This window comes from Ambystoma mexicanum, chromosome 8 (assembly GCF_040938575.1).
Source record: "Ambystoma mexicanum isolate Mex_15411 chromosome 8, UKY_AmexF1_1, whole genome shotgun sequence".
NCBI lineage: Eukaryota > Metazoa > Chordata > Amphibia > Caudata > Ambystomatidae > Ambystoma > Ambystoma mexicanum.
This window is the reverse complement of record NC_090929.1, coordinates 120560655-120581425: the sequence shown is the minus strand read 5'-3', so window position 1 is coordinate 120581425 and position 20771 is coordinate 120560655. Positions and strand designations below refer to the sequence as shown.

Sequence of the window (20771 nt, the reverse complement as noted above, 5' to 3'; positions counted from 1 at the left end):
ATGTAGCACTTCCATGAAAACATTCTCAGGGTGTTAAGGTTGTGACAGTTGACTGTCTCTTTGTCATCATCGATTGTCACCTGGTATGTGCCAGGCCTGTGTGCACTCTGCAGGGCTGGGTATTTAGGTGTGAAATATGGCCAAAAGCTGGGTCCGGGCTGCTTCACCACGTACACTTTCCCTTCCCATGAGCAGCGCCTGTGCATATGGTTGGGGATGTGGGGGAACCACCATGTCCACCGGTACGCCTCGCCGTGTTGCGACGGTGTGCAGGGCACATGCTGCCAAAATTATCCTGCACACTACTGTGGGTGCATATAGTAGCTGGCCGCCAGAGCAGTCAAGGGAGTGTAGGCGTGACTTGAGCACTCTGAATGTGTGCTCCACTATGGCCCTGGTTGCAACATGGGCTGCGTTGTATCTTACCTAGGGGGGTGTGGTTCCGCATTGGTGTCATCATGTGGGTGCTCAGAGGGTAGGCACTGTCCCCTGGGGAGGTGATGATGGTTGTCATTAGTTGTGTTTGTGTATTTGTCTGTGTGTGACATGCATGCATGTGCACAGGCATTTGTACTAACCTATGAGCCATGTGTCGCCATGCTTCCCAGCTTCCAGGGTCCGGATCAGGGCGGACATTCTGTATTATGAAACTGTCATGGGTGGACCCTAGATAGTTTGCATGGACAGAGGTGATGATTCCCTGGGCATTGCATACAACCTGCACGTTCATGGAATGCCAGTGCTTGCAGTAGATGTTTTCAGTGGCTCTAGGTGGACGTAGGGCCACATGGGTGCAATCCATGACACCAAGCACTTTGGGGAAGTGTGCCACCCTGTAGAAGTCCAGGACCATGGCCTGCTTTTCTGCGAGTGTTCTGGGCATGTATATGTGCCTGCAGACTGAGGGGCATGCAGTGATGGTTGCCAACACATGGTGTAGGCAACATGACTGCGTGGGCTGTGAGACGCCCCCCACTATGGCAGCTGTCTGCTGAAATGACCCAGTGGCCAAAAAATGCAGTACATTGAGCACCTTCTCCAAGGGGCTCAATGCTTGGGAGCACAGGGTGGGTGATGTGAGTTCATTCTCCCACTCAGTGACCAGCTCTTGGATGATATGAGGTGGATACCGATGCCTGCCATAGACCTGGTCATCAGGCATCCCAAAAAGGCTAGTCCTGGTCAAAAGAATGCGGGGCCTGGCTATTCTCCTCCTCCTGCGGTGTCCAACGATCACTGCTGCGAGGAATAGGACATTCATCGTAGCTGTATATGCTTGTTTGTTGTTTGCGCGCACTTTTATGGTGCACAGGGGCGCTTCCGCCTGCTTTCGTGTGGCGGACGTATTTGTGCATGTGCGTGTGTTTTGACTTGCGCGGATTTTCCCTATTCGATTGCATGAATACATGTTGTTCACTAGCGTGTGGGCGTTGCGTGTGTTTCCCAGTGCTACTTCCCCAGTTACACCCTCATTTTCATGCGTTGTTCCCCATTCCGCGTGTTCCGCCACCTTTTTGGTGTGTGTGCTACATGTTGAGCACTTTCGCTGTGCGCGTTACGCACGGCATTCGGGATGTCGCAGTGACGTGTGCGCCCGTGTGCGCCATGCGCGGATTTGGTGCACATCCTGGGAAAAAACACATGCAGGGCCTTCCATGAATCGCACGCGTGCGATTTGCACACGTGCGCTAGCTTTTTCACGCTGGCGCCAGCTTGTGCCACAAATTTCGGCACACATTTATTCCATGAATTACCTCTTAATGTCTATACGTATTATGCCTGATGTTAAAACAATACTATTATTTGCAATTTTTACGGTCTCAGGGTCGGTACCATTCAAACTCCTGGTTCAAAGTGAGGAAACTAACACCAGGCCGCCGACTGCCTAACTGCAGATAACTTGCAAACGCACTTCCACACGCACGTGCTCACATGCTGGAAGGGGTTTTTGAAGTGTTTTAGGCAAAGGCAGTCAATCTTCCTGATCCTTGAGGGAAAAGCAGTAGAGTGCACACCAGCTCGCTCCGGCATGTAGAGCTCCTTACTCAGCCCTCTGCTGCCAAACTGTGGATCACTTGCAAACGCACTTCCACATGCATTGTAAGTGAGGAAGGATCTCTGCCCAACTGTCTGCGAACATCCAGTTCTATATGTGATGGGCAAAGTGACTCAAGGTGATCAGATCATCTGCCAGTTCACATTGGCTACCCCTCCTCATATTCTCCCTTGCCCTCATCCTTCTACTCATGGGTTTATGCTGTTGCATTATGCCTTGTGCATCATCATTGTACAATATTGAGGCAGAATCATCATGCTGGCTTATGAACTGTGTGGTGTTCTTTGTTGGGGAGGGTAGCATCGCTTATTTTGGTGCCCAGTGCATTTTTTCACTTTTGAATGGCACTTGCTCCTATTTCTTGGGGCAGAAAAAGGTGATGTACTTGCTAGGTACACGTCAGAGGGCCAGCATATGTGAATTAGCTTCCTGGCACATTTCTGCACACTTTTGGTGGACGCTAGTGTGGTTGATGTGCATGGCTTTTTTACCCTTTGCCCTGAGTGGGGCAGATTCACAAAAAATAGCGCAAATAAAAAAGAATGCAGAGGGTGGGCTTTTATTCATTTGTGCTCATTACTGGAATGCACATGTCACCTTATTCTGAAAGGTGACCTACGCATTTCATGGGAGCTGAGCGAAGGTACACAGATTTGCTAGCTTATGTATTACAGACTTGCAACACTCACGTGGATGCTTGAAGGACATTACACAGTGACACACCCTTAAAGAGTCTGATACTGTGGAATGCAAAAAATAAAATAAAAAGGCATTTCTATCCTTGTTTCAGAGATAGAAATGCAAGTGGGGGAGAGCAGCCGATAACACGGCTGCTCTCCTATTTTTAAAGACAAGCGGCCTCAATACGAGTATGGAGGTAGCCATGCCGCTTTTAGCGGCATGGCAACCCCCATAGCGGGTACCTGGTACCGGGTACCGGGTACCGGGTCCGGGTTCCTGGAATGGGGAAATACCGTGCCATTCCGACCTTGGAGGGCCCGGTATTTCCCCATTCAAGGAACCCGGACCCGGTACATCCCCATTCCCATTTGAGCCCCCATAGGGCTCAATGGGGAGGATGCTAACAACGGGCTCGTTAATGACAGGCCCGTTGTTAGCATCCTGGTTTGCTCACGGGTGCCGGTAAGGACGCCTGGTTTTACCAGACCTCCTTAGCGGGTCCCGCGAGCAAACCTCGAAATGAGGCAGTAGAGGGTTAACGAGGCAGGCAGCTCTACCGGCGCCGTTAACCCTCTACCGCCTTCCTCGTAATGAGGCCCAAGGTATGCAATGTTCAGAAATGAACCTACTATGCATTGCGCCTTCCTTGGCGACTTGTCCTAACAAGTGAAGGGGAAGGTCTATGATCTTTGCGCATTTCAAAGCGCTTTCCATTTGCAGATTCGGGATGCGCATTGAAATGCAAAAAGAAAAACCTCCTTATTTGCACAAATGGACAAAGGGAGTGAAAAACGTGTTTAGGCGCACCTTTTTTGGGCACAAGCGAAGGGATGCACTAGCGCACGTTATCACTTGCATCACAAAAGGTTTGAGAATCTGCCCCATTGTAAGAACTTCTTTTGTGAAATGTTGCATCCCTGGGAGGTGCACTTCTGAGAATATTTATATCCTATTCTGGCCAATAAAACCATATGTTTCTTGAGTGCCCTTCTGTGTTTGGGAGTCCTGACAGACCCTGCAAGATTTTCCTCAATGAAAAATGAACCAACTTGTTAGAAGTTTAAATAGCTGCTGTCAGAGGGTGGAGGCTCTTCCTGACCTTAGGAGATCCATGTGGGGACATTCGACACCCTGTACTTGTGATTAGCCATCAAAGCCCCTACCTAAAGACTTCTAAGCATGTTGAAAAGCAGAGTCTGGAGAGAAACAGCGTTAGGAGTTGACAAGTCACTTCCTCTGAAGCAGCAGTGGAGCTCGCTGCTATGATGAATACGATGGACTCATCACTGTTTTCTCGGCCATGTGGACAGGGAATGGCAGCTGCTACCTGATCCTGACCCTGAGAGCTGCTGAATGAGGGAGGATCACATGGGAGGAGATGGCCTCTGGGGAGATATACTGACTCTGGTGATACGCGGTATCCTCCTTTCCACGTTCAGGATGAATCCCCCATTTTGCGACAATCTAATGGCCCATTGTCATATCTTCCCTCTTTCACCCATGGAGAGTAGTGGAAAGCTTTGGTCACAACCCAAAAGCCACCTCTCACCTTACCAGCCTTGTAAAATTATGAAAGACACTTTTTCCAGCTCCACATACTCTTGTTCTAAACATAGTTCAACTTTATAACCTAAGGCAAACATGTATATAATATTCCCAAAAAGGCAATACTGTTCCCACAATCCCCACAACAATGGTACAAAGAAGAGGAGAGGAGTTATGATTATCACTTCCCACTATCAGCAGTCTAGTCCTGCCTCAAATCCTATTGGCCAAAGCCGATATAAAATGGAGGAAAGACTCAGGAATTGTGAGCGAGGACCCTGGAGGACCTAGCTGCAGGAATAATGTGCTGGAGAAGAAAGGGCTGACATCTGCTATGCCAAGAGAAGGAAAAAGGAATCCATGCCTCCGAACTGCCTGTGGGGAGCTGGAAAGCACTGCAGGTGTCAAGGAAGCAAGCCCACGTGTTCCACGTCGAAGGGGAACCCCAGGGCGAGACTGCAGTATCCCTCACTGTTGGGGAGACCAGGGACATTTTGTTGTCTTACACAGCGCGGGTGAGACCATTTGAAATTGGTGGTACCAAGACAAAGAACTTTTGCTGGCATAAGAGGGCTGATCCTCTCAGCAGGGTATACCATTGTTTCATCCACAGGCATGTTTACGACTGCCTTTTTTACGTTGAAACTATTGTGAAAAAGTCAACAGAATTCTGGGGCGGGGAGGGCAGATAAGGGGTTGGGGATAGGGAAAAGTAAAAAATAGGTGGGGGTGGGGGATTTGGGGGCAGAGGAACCACCCCCCAAAAAAAGAACATTCCGATGTCTTTTTTCGTAATAGCGTCCACGTAAAAAAGGCAGTCGTAAAAATGGCCGTTGATGAAATTACATGGAACCCTCAGTAGGGGGTGGTTGGTAGAAGATGTTACGTTTCCGTGGATGCCGGTGTGTGGATGCTGGAGGCGAGAGCTGGTGTGGCGGAGCAGAGAAGCTTGGTAGCCAAGAAGGAAAGTAATGTGGTGCGGGGGCGGGCCATGGAGATGCCAACTACTGCAAGAGTGTTCCTGGGTATACGGCAGCCTCCTTACCAAGAGCTGAGAGCAATCCAGCGAACAGGAGCCAGTCCTTGAGAGAGCCCTGAGAGACATCAGAGCCAACCTGAGTGGGAGGGAAGCGGGTAAGTTATGCCAAATGAGCTCGAACAAGCCCAGAAATACTACAGAGAACTGGCGAGTCTGCCAGAGCAGAGTGGGGGTCTTGGGGTGTTTCGGCAACTGTGCCAAAGCAAAATGAACTTTGTAAAGCCACAGAAAGTGAATTAATAAGAAGATAGCCGTAAACTAAAAAGGCAGACTAAAAAGAGTGCCAACTTGAACACCAGCAAGAAGTGAATGCAAATGTGGGGGAAAGCATTTAAGAACTGTGAAAGAAGGTCGCTAGATGAAGTCAAGAATGGTATATGCTACTTGAAAATAAAAAGAAACTGCAATAAACAAGAATTTCTGGAAAGCATATAGCAGACAGTTATTATAATTTATAATTGTTCTTTTATAACACAATTAATACCAGGGACCAGTTTCTGGGCGCGATCCCAGGAGTCGAACCTGGGCTGCTATTCATTGTCTTGCTTTCAAGAGAAATGTGGTGCCCCTGAGCTATCTCCTCTGGCCTCCAATTAAAGTGAAAGAAGAGATGTCCTGGCGAGATGTCCTGGCAGGCGATTACACCAGGCAAGTGAAAGTGCATGAAAGTTTTGGCAAAGGAGTAAACAAGGCAAATAACCTACAAAGAGTGGAAAGCAGAGACCAGATTTGTGAAACAAAACAGGAACTTGTGTTTAAAGAAGGAACTTGTGTTTAAAGAAAGAACTTGTGCTTAAAGAAGGAAGTTTTGTTGAAGGAGAATCTACAAGGCTGAACAGTTGGTTTCTAACAGGATGGTTGGTGGTTACGAAAAGACACCAAGAACTGTTAGCCCCAGAAACATTTGTGCAGGGACGTCATTTCAACAAAATGCCAGGGGTAGTGGAAGTGCCTTTGCACAACACTTGACCTCTGATGATACCACAGGAAGTGATTTCATTTGACCCCTCCCCCAATTGTCATCAGAGGAAATGATGGCACACAACCTTTAGATGTTCCTACCATCTGTGTTTCCACCCTGAACATTGAAACACACACACTATCACATTTCTTCTAATTCGCCCACTACTCACTGACCCATAGCCCATAGCACATAGATACATCTTACAAGCACTTCACACATGCAAAATACACATCACATTTAAAAAGAAAAAAAGTCCTCTTATCTATTTTTTCAGCTTTGGTCCATCAGTCCAGCCGTGCTGGGAGAGCTTCATAGTACCTGTATATGAGCCGCAAAGGAGCTGGAGAAGGGATTGGAGCACAACGTGCAATGTGACACGTGCCACATGTCATGGTCAGCTCACCCTATTGATCGCTTCCTTCTCATGCTGCAAACCCGGGCCAAGCCTTCACCCTGATGAATGAGGACTGGGCCGGGGTCCCCCAAGGCCTGGTGTGGCAGGTCCCCCGCTACTTCAGTGCCCTGGAGTTTCCATTTTAATAATACAGGAGTAGCAAGGGGGACCACAGGGGAAATGACAACCCTGCATTTGTGATACCAGCAAATATTCCAGGGGAAGGGAATCACCCTCTGGAAATAAGGTCTCTTACAATTTTTGGAGAACATTTAAGATGGAGCTATTATACTTTTATTTGAGAAAACTCCTTTTGTGAATACCACGTTAAAGAAATTTCCCTTGTCACTTTATCATTTTGTTTTTGTGTGAGGATCAGGATAGAATGTTTGGACACAAGGACGGCTTTTGATGTACAACATCCTGACAAAGACAGGTTCTTCATTCAGAGAGGCATTTTCCCAACACTTTTAAGTTGACTAAAAGTCTATAACTAAAACATGACGACATTGTGTCCAGCTTTTATTTCTGAGCCCTCACACTGCTCTGAAGCTAGCTGTAGCTAGCTTTGGTGTTGTTGCAAACCCTCTACAGCCTATCACTTCCACGTGCTGCAGCCGGAGAGCACGTCTGGGCTGAGGGACTGTGCACCATTTTCTGCTCTGCATTTGATCAACCTCCCTCCATGCAAAATCCCCAGCAGGATTCAGTCGGAACCCAGGACAAAAAGCATCTTGCCGGAGACTGCCGGGGCTGTTAAACCTGGCCATGGGCAGCTTTCAGTTTTTTTGACTGCCATTTATCTGTAATTTCCGAGGGTACCCTTTGTCCTCGCTGCTTGTGATATGATATGATATGGCATTTTGTAACGTGACTATACACAAGTGTTTCAAAGCGTGACTAGGCAAGGAAGGGGGAACAGAGGGCGGACAGAGACAACCGTCTTACTAGGCCTAGTGACATTGAGATTGCACTAGTGTAGGGGAGGGGAAAAGTGCCAGTGGAAAGGGGAGGGGGCAGTGCTGTACATGGGATCAAAATAATAACAATAAGTGCGGCCAGCAGGTGCAAGGGTAAGTGCAGACAGCAGTTGTCCAAAAGTGCAGGGAGGGGGACTGTAGGGTTACAGATACAGACCCAAGTACAAGGTTTTCCGGGAGGCAAAGCGGGTGTGCAACTGGGCAGCCAGGCACCAGAGCCCGAAATCAGAGGGTAACCAGGTGACCAGTGTAGTATCAGACAGGAAATCAGGAGGGGAAGCGAAAAGGCAGAAGCAAAGATGAGGTGCTTCTGGAACCGGAGATGGTTCTCCTCAAGTTTCAGAGAGGTAGGGAGGCTGTTTCAGAGGGAGGCCCCAGCCAAACAAAGAGATCTACCAAAAACTCATTTCTTGGAGAAGCGACTGACCATGAGGGAGTTGGAGGTGAAGGGGTGAAGAGCTCGAGTAGGAATGTATTTACGAAGAAAGAGTTGAAGGTATTGAGGACCCAGGCCCCAGAAGACGTTGTGGACAATGCAGAGTGTGCTAGGACTCATTCCCTTTCTCTGGAGCAGAGCAGACCTTATCAAAATGCTCTAGAGCAGAGGTTTGGGATCTTTAACAGCCTAAAACACGAGTCGACTTCACTAAATTTGAAAGTCAATGGGCCTCATTACGACCCTGGCGGTATGGGGTTAACGGCGCCGGTAGAGCTGCCGGCGCCGTTAACCCCATACCGCCTCATTACGAGGTCCGCTCGCGGGACCCGCTCAGGACACCTGGTTTTACCAGACGTCCTTAGCGGGTCCCGCGAGCGGCCCAGCATGCTAACAACGGGCCCGTCATTAACGGGCATATTGTTAGCATGCTCCCCATTCCCATTGAGCCCTATACGGGCTCAATGGGAATGGGGAATGGGAATGGGAATGGGAATGGGAATGGGAATGGGAATGGGAATGGGAATGGGAATGGGAATGGGAATGGGGATGGGTCCGGGTTCCTTGAATGGGGAAATACCGGGCCCTCCAAGGTCGGAATGGCCCGGTATTTCCCCATTCAGGGAACCCGGACCGGGACATGGGTTTGGGGGTAGCCATACCCTTATTACGAGTATGGAGGTAGCGATGCCCTTAATAAGGGCATGGCTGCCTTCTTCCTGGGTTCCAGGTCCGGGTCCCACGAAAGGGGACTTACCAGGCCATTCCGACCTTGGAGGGCCCGGTAAATCCCTTTCGCGGGACCCGGTACTTCCCCATTCCCATTACAGCCCCCATAGGGCTCAATGGGTTTGGGGAGGGTGCTAACAACGGGCCTGTTGATAACGGGTCCGTTGTTAGCACCCTCTACTGCTAGCGGGTCCCGCTAAGGACGTTTGGTCAGACCTTGGAATAGGGCAGCCCGTAATGAACGGTGCGGTCCCGTACCGGCACCATTCATTACGGAACCGCCAGGGTCCTAATGAGGCCCAATGACTATTAGTTTGAGTTTCAGATTGCCCCAGCAGCAAGGGTATTCTAAAAATAAAACTCAATACATAATTACAATATACATTTGAATTAGTGACTGCTAGTCATCACCCTCATTCCTAATACACTAGCATATGGTATCCTTTGCAGTTTTGCTATTTACTCTGTAAGGGGATACCCCTTAGGATCAATAAAAAGTAATCCAAAGAACTTTGATGCATGAGATATGAGAAAAACACACATTTATAAGACTGCTAGGGCAGGAAAACATCAACTTTCATTAGTGAAAATGATTGGTTATATAGCAATTACTGAAAGGAAAAGACAACACATATTAACTTCTTCACTGTTCATTTTCTGGTGTGATCAACATTATAGGTCCTATATATTTTTCAAACTTCATTGGGCAAGTCTAACCACGTGATCAAAGTGACGTGCTTGCTACTTAGCTCATGTTCAGTGAAATCCAGGAGGAGTAGATGTGGAGTGAACAATTACAGATCTTTTGACCAATCATTTTGGTGAGATGTGAAAGTGTGAAACCTAAAATGTAGCTTTTAATTGCCTTACGATTGATCAAAGCAGTTGGCACCATCGTACTGGTCCCATCATTGTGAACGGCTTACTATAAGTTCATGTTGCAACCCCATTATTGGAAAAACTACTTGCATGTCCTTCCTGTTCTCATGAGTTCATCTGTCCTGTCTCTGACATTATGCGCTGTGGTTTAGCTGCATGCAAGCTTTGTTCTTTCACAATGGCGCAAACGTGTATATGTATTTATATGCATATAAGTGCTTGTACAGTGTGCATTGTCATTGAAGTGTCGCTATACTCATGCAGTGTGAATTAGGTGTGAGCTGCTGTATCAATCACTGGGTCTTAACTAATTCTGTTGTGTGGGCAAAGGTGCTTGTGTGAGGTTTGGCTTCATGAGTTGTCCCTTTCATCGTTATATTCATGCAGTGAAAGTTAAGTTCAAATTCCTCATTTGGGCTACTTTGTGGATAACAAGCTTTTGCATAACTGTTTCTCTATCAAGGAGAGATCTGCAAGAGCAATTTACCCTACAGGGGCTGTGTTGTGCTATGATTATGCTATCTCTACTCCCATGCTTCTTCATGTATTGCTATTCAACTTCTGCCAACTTGTGACCTTCATTAAGTTATATTTGGTTACTCTGAATAGGGATATACATTGTTGTAAGTCTCTGGAACATGGCAATGGGAACTCGGCAGACCTGATCAGTTCCGACCAATCAGTGTACAATGTCTTGTTGTTACTCACCACTAGCCGTACAGGTCGGGGCGTTGCTCAAACGTAGAACACCAGAGGAGAGGGAGCTGCTCCGGTAAGTGTTCAGTCCAAGCTGGAATTGTTCCGACAGAGGAACGTTCCAGAACCAGACCTCCTCAACCTGAGGAACTCTTTAATGCAACACACCCCTTTCTTGTTAAATTGATACAATCAAAGGAATTGGTTACCCAAAAGATTGGGGATATCCACACCGCCATACCAATGCTGTAGGGAAGGAATGAAACACAGTTATAGTGTGTGGAATGCAGAACAACACAAGCGATTAGCAAGAGAGTGTAATACCTGAACTAGACCTGGCGGAGTGGCAAGGGTACCAGGGATTGCAGTCAGGGCCACAAAACTTAGAGGAAAGAGTATATAGTTTAATCCCCAGGATTACTGTATGTAACCCAAAGATTGCACAACTATGTTGAGGCTTATCCTAAGAGCAGAGTGGTTTGGAGTAGGATCCACAACGACAGGATAAAATAAAAAATAGGACGTCAGTACAGGAGGCTACCCCGGGCAGCACAAGGGATGCAACTAGATTTGAGATGGTGCACTGATCGGGATAGCGTTCAGGAGTGCACTACAATACCGTGGAGCGGTAGTCCAAAATCCAAGATGAACAGAACAGTCCAGAACAGAGATCAGAGGAATCCCAAGGATGAAGACCAATTTGAGTCTCAAATGGTAACAAATTTAAGAGTACTGTATGGAAGATGTATATCAGTTCTTCAGAGCAAGAAGCAGAAATGAAGGAAACAATCTTACCCATAAAAGAAACAGTAATACTGTTGGTGCGGCAGAGGGGACACCAACTGCAGTTTCCACGGGAAGGTAGAATGGCTGCCAGTTGGAGCCCGATGTTTGTACTGAGGAGTTGCAGGTAAGAGACTTGTGGAATCAGGAAACTGGTTGTTTGAGCCGTGGTGGAGAGAGTCAGTACACTGACGCTGGCAGTTGTTTGGACAGACCGCAGAGCCTGAACCGCGAAGAAGTGCTTTTCCCAAAGCAGAAAAAACGAAGAACACCAAAGGGCGAAAATGTTCGACAAGCAGGCAGAACTGTGGCCGAACAGCGAGGTAACCAAATCCAACAAGGGTCGCAATGAGAGTAGTCAGGGGAGGCTCCGTAGTCAGATCAAAAGGTACTCAGGATAGAAAGTGTATGGCAAGGTAAACGCTAATCAGAAGCAGCGTTCTGTTCTATCGAAGCTTATTTGAATCCCTCCTCTGTGCGTTGGGGCGGAGCCTACCCCACCATAGTAGTGACTGATACGTCACATGACCCCGGGAGGCTGTGACTCCACGTCTCCATGGTAACCACCAGCGTTGCCATAACGCTGAAGCTGAAAAGCGAGCGGACTGACTGGAAATCGAATGTGGGGATTTCATTACACTTGTCTTTAAACTCCAGGGTCTAGTATCTCTTCTTGTTGCTCTTTTATGACTTCACTACCGCAAACTAAACCCTGGGAAAGCATTCATCCCACCCCCCCTTTGACCAATCATTGCACAGGATTTGGCCTTTGGCTGTGTGAGTGTTGCAAATTGGAATGAACGTGCCATTCTGTGAGGGTCTGGCTAATATTCTCTGCTGTGGGGTGATGGGTAGTTTTCATGCTTCATGAAAAGCTATCTAAATCTTGAGGCCTCTGTGTATTGGGGTCGGCTAATGTTAAACTGCAGCAATCAGGTATTGGTTAATATAAACATTTCTTCTATATTTCTCTAATTAATGTTAGATGCTGCTGAATCTAGCTAAGGGTACATGGTTATGTTCATCTACAAGGTGTGTGAATTATGGTCTTAATTAAAGCATGGCTACTGGGGCCTTGTTGAGCTTATGCAAGAAATCCTTACTAAATGGGGCTGCTCGCTTCCATGTGGCATGCTTTTTCATAGTGACTTTCACAGCTTGTATTTTTGTGCACACTTAGGATGCTGAATATGTGCTCCCATATTTCCATACACCCCTATATTCCCCCCTTCATTCCTTGAGGGATGAACTTCTGTCTAAACTGCCTCTCATAATCTTCTTCTTCTCATGGCCACTAATAGACACTCCTCGGCATCCATATTTTACCTACATCTCTCAAGTCTCCTCCACATAGGATATAATCCCATGGGGTGCATTGCAAATAGCTATGCGTCATTCTAAATTGGTGATTCAAAAGAAAAGTTCCCACAATAGGGGAACTCCCGTACCCTGCACAATCTCAATGGGCGAAATACAGCCAAGTAGTTTGGACAAAGCTGCCAACATATTACATGTATTTAATCAGAGTCAATAGAGAATAAAGTAGTCATTTAATGACTCAAGTTGATATAGACACATCATTTGATATATATTCTAGAAAGATTTCGAACAAGGTCCTTTGTTCTTCACAAATCCTCCTGTAATGGGAAACACAACATGTTTGGAGCTGGTGTGTTCTTTATCGGGGGTTCATGAATGTGAAGTATGTCTGTTAATATACCAAAAAAGAAATTCTATCAATGCTATCAATATTACAATTGCTGGTCATGTCAATAAAGATTCCAAAGCACATTATGCTTGATAAGTCACCTTAAGGGTAAAACAACTCCAGAAGTGTTTTGCTCTTATGTCCACCCTGTGGACACGGTCCAAGCCTATTCATCCAATGTGCCCAAGAAACTATAAGGTAATAGAGAAGGACTCATGTAACTGTGTTGTGAATGGGTACACATTCATTTCATTCAAATGTCGGCCCAGATCACTGTGTGAGTACTGCTGTCATGTCTTTGCTATTTGAATGTGAGAATAGGAAGAATTTTGTTTTGTAATCTGGTGTTGCTAATACAGGTTCACTGCTGATTGCTATTTTGAGATCCTCAAAACATTCTGCCATTTCCTCTGTCCATACAATTGTACTTATTATCTTTTGAGCTTCCTTAAGTGCCTGCAATAAGGGTCTAACATGTTGAAGAATCAAACACCCATGTACGGTCATAAATGTATAATCTTAAGAATTGCTTCATCTCTCTAATTGGGTTTGAATGTGGTGTGTTTCTCACTGCTGTGGCTCTTTCTGAGCACACTGTTGCAGATGTGATCTGACCCAAGTGTCCCAATTCTTTCTGGCAGTATTGTAGTTTGTCTTTGTCCACTTTGTACCCTTTGTCTGTTAGTATTATCAGGGGCTGTACAGTGTCTTTCTGCACTTTTCTTCTGTGGTGCTGCATGCTAGTAATTCATTCACATACTGCAGGATTGCACTGTACATGTGGATATTCCCCAAATCCATCATGATGAATTATATTTTAAAGATCATCAAGGATTCACAGTACCCTGGGGAGAACAATTGTTACTAGAATCTCGTTTCCACAATATGAAAAAGCAGTCAAGTGCTCTGAGTCTGGGTGTAATTGTATGGTGAAGAATGCATTCTTAAATTCTACCACAGAAATGTAGACTGCATTTACAGGTGTGTTGCAAAATATTGAGGCAGGGTTTGGTAATAGCGGATATTTTGCTTCCACTATGTTGTTTAGAGGGCAGAGATCCTGAATGAATTTCCATGATCCCCCCTTTGCTTTCTTCAATGGGTATAAAGCTGTTTTGCAAGGTCAGTCTGAAGGCACTATGATGCCTTGGTCAAGCAATGCTTTGAGTGTGTCATAAATTCCCTCATCTCCTTCTTTGGACAATGGGTATTGTTTTACTCTAGGGAGTTTGGCACCTGGTTTGAGTTTGATTTGTATTGCCCCTATGCTGTGCATTCGCCCTATGTCATGCGGGTTGCTTGTCCACAGTCCACTAGGTACTTGGACTAAATCTTCAAGTAGCTGTGTAGGTGTTGCTGTGGCTTACAGCAATGTTAAGGGAATTTCTTTTTCCAGAGATTCTGGTGTAATTTTCAAAGTGAGGGGATGAGATCATAAATCTAAAACCCAAGATGTACTGGAACTCTGGAAGTGACGTATTGTCCCCTCTGCTTGCATGCTCTTCAGCTTTAATCAAAAAACGTATGCCTCAAGAACGACTTTTATGTTGTTACGTTATTTAATTGCATTTGTTGTCTTTTGTAGGTGGTCGAACTTACTGCATTCAAATCTTCAGGTAAATGTTATGAAAAGTATCTAAATGTAACTGATGATGTAAACACGTAATGACATGTTGGTGAAATTGTTGATCACTTGCTGCGTTGGTGAATGCCACTGATGTAACTGAACGTTGTAGTGGGTCTACATGATGGCATGCAGAAGGCCTGCAGGAAGTGTGCCAGCATGCTGAATGCCACACAGGAAGACATGTTGCAAGGGCACCTACGGGAGGGAACAGATGGTGCACTATGTGGTGTAGCAGCTTGCAAACATAGATTGGTGCCAGAGGTGTTGCCAGTGGGGCCTGGGGGTGCGATAAACCTGGGTCTTTTGGTTGTAGCCCCGCAGAGAAGCCCAGGGACTACAACCAAAAGGCTAGCTGGGCCTGAGGAGTCCCCACAGTCCTGTCATCAGCGCAACCCCAGATCTTTTCCCGACCTAGCAACACCCCTGATTGGAGCCTGGGTGGGTGGTAGTTAGAGAGGACTCTGGGGATTAGAAGCTTTGGGGAGGGACAGAAGAGGGAAGTGTGGGGTAGAAAGTGGATGTGAGGGAACACGCTGAAAAGATGTGCAGGAGCATTTGTGCACTGGCGGCATACAGAGCCACTGGCATTTTGCACAGCAATGAATAGGGGTGCCTCCTGGAATGAACCGCCCTTAAGGGGCGTTGGTGTTATTCAGCCAGTATTGTGTCCTGATCCCTGAATATTTATACATATGACCATAGAACCATTGGATGTAAGTCATAGAGCATGGTTTGTGTGAGTGGCTCTGCACCATTGTGTTCCACCTGCTGAGTCACACGTGGATTTCTCATGCAGATTCCGCACACAACAAATAAACACCACATCCTGATTTAGATTCTTATGTGTTCTTTCTTCTGGTTTCTATGGAAAGAGCATTGACGTCACCAGAAGAAATGATTTTGTAAAAATGTTTTATAGAGTATCTGGAGACCATGCAAATTGCAGCATAACACTGTGTAAATCCCAGTAACATAATATAATGTTCATTTTCACGGCTCAAAATGGACTCTGAGTGGCAGTCAAGTGCTTGAACAACATGGCTGAAATTCATTAAAATGTTGGTATAAGAAAATCGGATTTATCCATTAAGTACTCCTGAAAAAGGCAATTCAAACAAAACGTGTTATGTAATTACGACTTATACTGCACTCCACTGTCATTTCTTGGTCTCCAGGTGCTCAGGTGGCTCTAAAAGAGAGGGGGGCAGGTGTGGTTGGTGGGGTTAAAGAGGAAAATGCAAGTTAGCTTTACTCCTTTGTTAATGCATTTAGACTGGAGGTTCCCTGAGCTCTTCATCGTTTCACTTTCTATGTGTCCTGTGTCAAGAGCATAGAGGCATTTGGGTTCAAAGGGGAGCCTCCTGTGCCTGTGGTGCTATGATACTTTGGGGTGTGGTATGTAAATTGGTTGTAGATGTGAGGTGCTCTGATGTTTGAGGTCTGTTGCTACGGGTGATCCATTGCCATGTGCGAGTGGCTTAGTTGGTATGCATATTGTGTGTTGGAATGTAGAATCTTAATGAGTCAGTGTAGGGATCAATCTGAGACCTTGATGGGCACACACATCTGAAACCGCATGTAGCAGACCATAGCATGGCATAGAGAGGCATGCAGAAAGGCATAAACCTCTTCACAAATGTATTAAAAGCCATGGTAAAACCTGGACAAGGCCTTGTAACCTGGCGTCCTCGCTGTACTCCTACCATTAGCCTCTTGCAGACAGGTTCCATTGCACGTTCTCCCATTGCCTGTCTGTCTGGCTGTCTCTCTTGCTCTCCCTCACAAACAGGTACATTTCTTTCTATGTGCACATGGATCTGGGAATTGGCATATGTGGGCAGAGGGGGGACTACAGACTCCACTTATTACCGTAAACGGGGTGCTGACTGTTATCGGAGGCAAGATTCTTTGGTTCGGAGAAACAGCTGCTTGAGATATGAATACCCCAAGCACTCCTTTCAACTTCTTTTGTATGTTGGTTGGAAGGCTGGGTCATGTCTCAAACCTCATTCTAACTTGTTCAGGTGCAATGCTCAGTGACTAGCTGGGACTGTTGAAGGAAAAGGCCATCGGGGCATAGGAGAGTGTTTGTTAGGCATCAATCGGGGCAACGGCCAGAATCCCTGGTGGCTTCTGCCCGAAGTTTTCCCTCAGTGTCCCCAACAAGCCTCAAACAACTGTCACATAATGTTCACAGCTCCAGGCCAAAATTGAATCCCTCCCACCTGTCACCTCTCACCTGATTTTGCAGCTGTTCATTAACTTCAGTTTCAAAATGATGCTGAAAGCCTGCCTGCTTTTCCTCAAGATCGAATTGTGAGCAGGGAAGTCAATAGGAGGCACCCAAATTCCTCAAAGTGCCAAGAAAGCTGGGTGCTCAATCCCTCAGGCCTAAAGGGGTGATGCAGGAAGGTTGAAGAGAAGCATGCTGACAGAGCAACAGAGGGGTTGGGGCAAAGGGGATAGGATGGGTGACACTGAAACAGCAAATCTGCTGTATGTCCTGCCCCTTAGCAGGTACTGCTCCATGTGTAGGACAGTTTTGTGTCAGACCTAACTTATGACACCGGGACAGTAACATGTCTGCAGTATTTATCCATCTTTAGGGGCTGTCCTTCCAGAGATAGGGAGGGACTGTTGGGGATCATGAAATGTACAATGGTATCAGGTAATATTATCCCCATATATATGGTCACCTATGTAATATCGCCGGGAAACGGTCATGGCGATATTATATGGGTGACCATATATATGGGGACAGGGGCAGCGGGGTTGCGGGGGTGTCCCCCGCTCCCCATGAAGAAAAAAAAGGGTTTGGGTGTTGCGGCGGTGTCCCCCGCATGTTCCATGTAATAATGTCCCCACAAAAAACGGCAATTTTTCGGCCATTTTTTTGCATGGCGATATTTTTGAGGGGACATTATTACATGGAACCTGTACAATGTGTGATCTGCCCCCACAAGGGTTCTCTTGCAGCCAGGAATGAACCACCTCAAACATAAACAGATATTTGCACCACAAATCTGAGATGAAGGGAGACGGGCTGCCTCTCTAGAGCAAGGTGAGTTTGACTGGCTTGTGCCCTAATCATTATATTTTTGTACAAGTTAGCATGATTTCCGCATCAGTGTCAACTATTGAGCTTGCATATTTTTTAAGCTACGAAAGGATATGTAGAATGCATTCATGTGGGCTCATTTTGGTTGCCTGGTTATTTTCTGCTCTCTGATGGGATATACCATTATACATTGACATTGGGCCTTTTTACAATTTTGCCGGTCCGGACAGAAGGGTGCCGATAAGCTCAATGGCACCCTTGTTTCCGGATCCGCAAACTACATGTCTGCCTGCCAGAGCCACTGTGCCCGACAGGTCTGACCCTGCCGGGCGCAGCGACCACGGTAGGCAGACTTGTCACGGGAGCATCGGCACCATTGCTAGCGGTGCTGGTGCTCCCGTATCCTCACTCCCATAGACGCCAATAGGACTCTATGGGAATGGGGATTAACAAATTTACAAGCGCCTGACTTGTTTGTAATAGCCCGGTGGCACTGGGAAGTCAGGTGCCGGTAAATTATTAGGGATCCAGCGGCAACCAACAGATAGCACCGTTAGGGTTACCGCCGGACCAGTAATATGGCTTATTGTGTTCCATTCCATTAACTTTTCTTCAGGTTGCCTTTGGCAAACTGAGCATTAGAGACCAATTCTGCATGCATCACTTGTTAAGACCCCCTAAGTATTCAGACACTGTAAGGATATGTGATTCAGTGGTCTAGTTCCCTAATGTGGAGATGTTTGGATTGACATGGTCTGACGCCCTACATGCTTTTACTTCTATCATTGTCTCATAGTACCTAACATCCATCATTTAATTACCTCTCAAACTAAGTAGTCAAACATTTGTAGGAGCTGGATCCTCACTACTTCCCTCTGCTCCGCTTGTATTCCCAGAATACACCTGTACACAGCCAACTCTTGGTTTTAGCAATCTGGTATGCACTCCCGGTTTATCCCCTTCGTGATGGGTGAGGTGGGGGTAAACAGTTCCCTGGTGAGGAATCCTCCCCGCTATAGACACACAGCACAACTTGAGTCCACCAGGCAACCGTGAACGGACTAATTCTAGTATTACATAATAATGTATTGGACAATGGCGTCACAGAAAAAGCTGTTTTTACGAGAGGGGTTTGTTCTCCCTTTTCATGATCATCACTCAGTTTTAACCTTTTCCAAGGATTACACATGCAGTCCTACTGCATCATCTAAACACCACCACCTTCAACCACCGTTTGCCTGTACAATTGGTTTAACACTCGTTCTTTCCTCCCCCCACTACATTTATTGGTTCTATGTGATTTTGCAGAGTTTTTTTCATCAAATTCGATTTTGTTGGATTTTACTTTGTATTCCATTTTGCCGCAAATATATGCGGGGTGGAACCCCTGCAGCCCCCACCCTCAATTCCTCCCAACATAATTATTACCTTTACCCACCCCCAGATTTATTTGCGTCCAAATTCGGCTAAAGAAATTTGTCGCATTCGAATTCGACAAATTCTACTGCAACAAAACCTCCCTATCCCCATGTATCCCCTGCCATCTCCAAACTCTTCCTTTCCCCCACAGACCAGAGTCTGGTTATGCCTGAGGGGGGTACAATATACATACACGCCTTAGCACTGCCAGACCACCACAGTGGTGATGGGAGCAGTAAAAAAACTGCTTAACATAGCATAACACAGCAAATAAATTACTATGATTGACCCCCATGTTACTATGGTCCTCATTACGACCCTGGTGTTAAGGGATTACCGGTACCGGTAAGGGTACCGGTAATCCCTTAACGCCTGATTACGAGGTCCCTTTGCGGGTCCCGACCTTAACAGCTGGTACAGACCAGCCGTTAAGGTAAGGACCCGCAAAGGGACCTTGTAGGGACATTTTGCGGTACCGTAATTACCGCCTTCCCCATTCCCATTGAGCCCTATGGGGCAAAAATGGGAATGGGGAAGGGCCAATGGTAAATGGGGAATTACCGCCCGCCATCCTTGGAATGGGGCGGTAATTCCCCATTTCACCATGGCGTATCCGGTAAATTACCGGCGTTAACCATGACGCTAATAGCGCCATTGGTTAACGCCAGGGTCGTAATGAGGGCCAATGACTAACTCTGCCTTCCTCCAGAATGCAATGCATACATCTTTGTGACCCAAATAGCCCTATCCAGTAGTATGTCACCATGCCAGGTTGGATCAAAAAGAGGCCAGCATGAAGCTCTATGTTTATAGTAAGACGCTCATGCCTATTTGGGCCCAAGAAGAAAAATCTAATGGAACACTTAAATAAAAACAGGTTGGCATCTCCTTAGGCTCAACAGTTCGAATTTTAGTGTGTAACTATCAATCTGGCTCACCCTTCCACATTGACAGATGGTCATTTCACAGTCTGGGGGGTTTTAAGTGTGCTCTGCACTTCTTTTTTGAGTGGCGGGTGGTGAACTGTTTTAATTGGAGGGGTATAAATATTGGGCACAAATATGCGAGAGTGACCGAGTGTAGCTAGGGAGCCCCAGCCAACACAGGGGGTTCTCCCGCCGAGAATTCTTTTTGAATAATTGGATGAAATGGTGCATTATACAGCACACTTTCAACCAACAACTGGGGAAAAAGACAGACAGCTTGCAATCAGTTTTGTAGGGACACTACAAAACTGTCCAATGGATGCAAGTCACCAACAGTGCACATGAACTTTTCCCAATGCATTTTAATGATGCCTTTCCCAACAATATATGCCAGTATGAGAAACATGTCCAGGCTGTGCCCATACATTTACATGCTGGCTGCACCAATATATGCCAGTGTTGCCACGTAAGAACATACTCAAATTACCTTTGCTCATAATGCCTGTAATTATACTATAAAAAAAACATGCCCAAGATGACTCAGCTAATAAATGCCAGTATGCCCATGTAAGAACGCTGAAATGGTAAGACTGGCTTCCCGAAAATGCCTGTCTAGCCACGTAATACTTCTTACCATGTTTGCACATTCACATGTGCACACATCCACCATGCACTCGCTAATTCACATGTGCACCCATCACCATATGCTCACTCATTACACAAGCATACATGCATACATACACATAGATGTGTGAGTTCTTCGCCAAGTTTTGTCCTTTCTTCCGGCCCGTTTGAGCCCTCCGGTGGTGGCTGTACTAGTCTCAAGTAGGATAGACTACTGCAATGCCCTT

The 20771-nt window shown here is 46.4% G+C and overlaps 1 protein-coding gene across 2 annotated transcripts in view; it reads left to right on the top strand.

Annotated features, from left to right (window-relative positions):
- The window catches only part of ADGRD2 (adhesion G protein-coupled receptor D2), a 1057913-nt gene that overhangs the window by 1013879 nt on the left and 23263 nt on the right, over window positions 1-20771 (top strand). For both annotated transcript variants that reach the window (XM_069609449.1, XM_069609450.1), the window contains exon 25: window positions 14476-14506. In XM_069609449.1, coding sequence (XP_069465550.1) covers window positions 14476-14506 — 31 coding nt within the window. The remainder of the gene's footprint in view (window positions 1-14475; window positions 14507-20771) is intronic.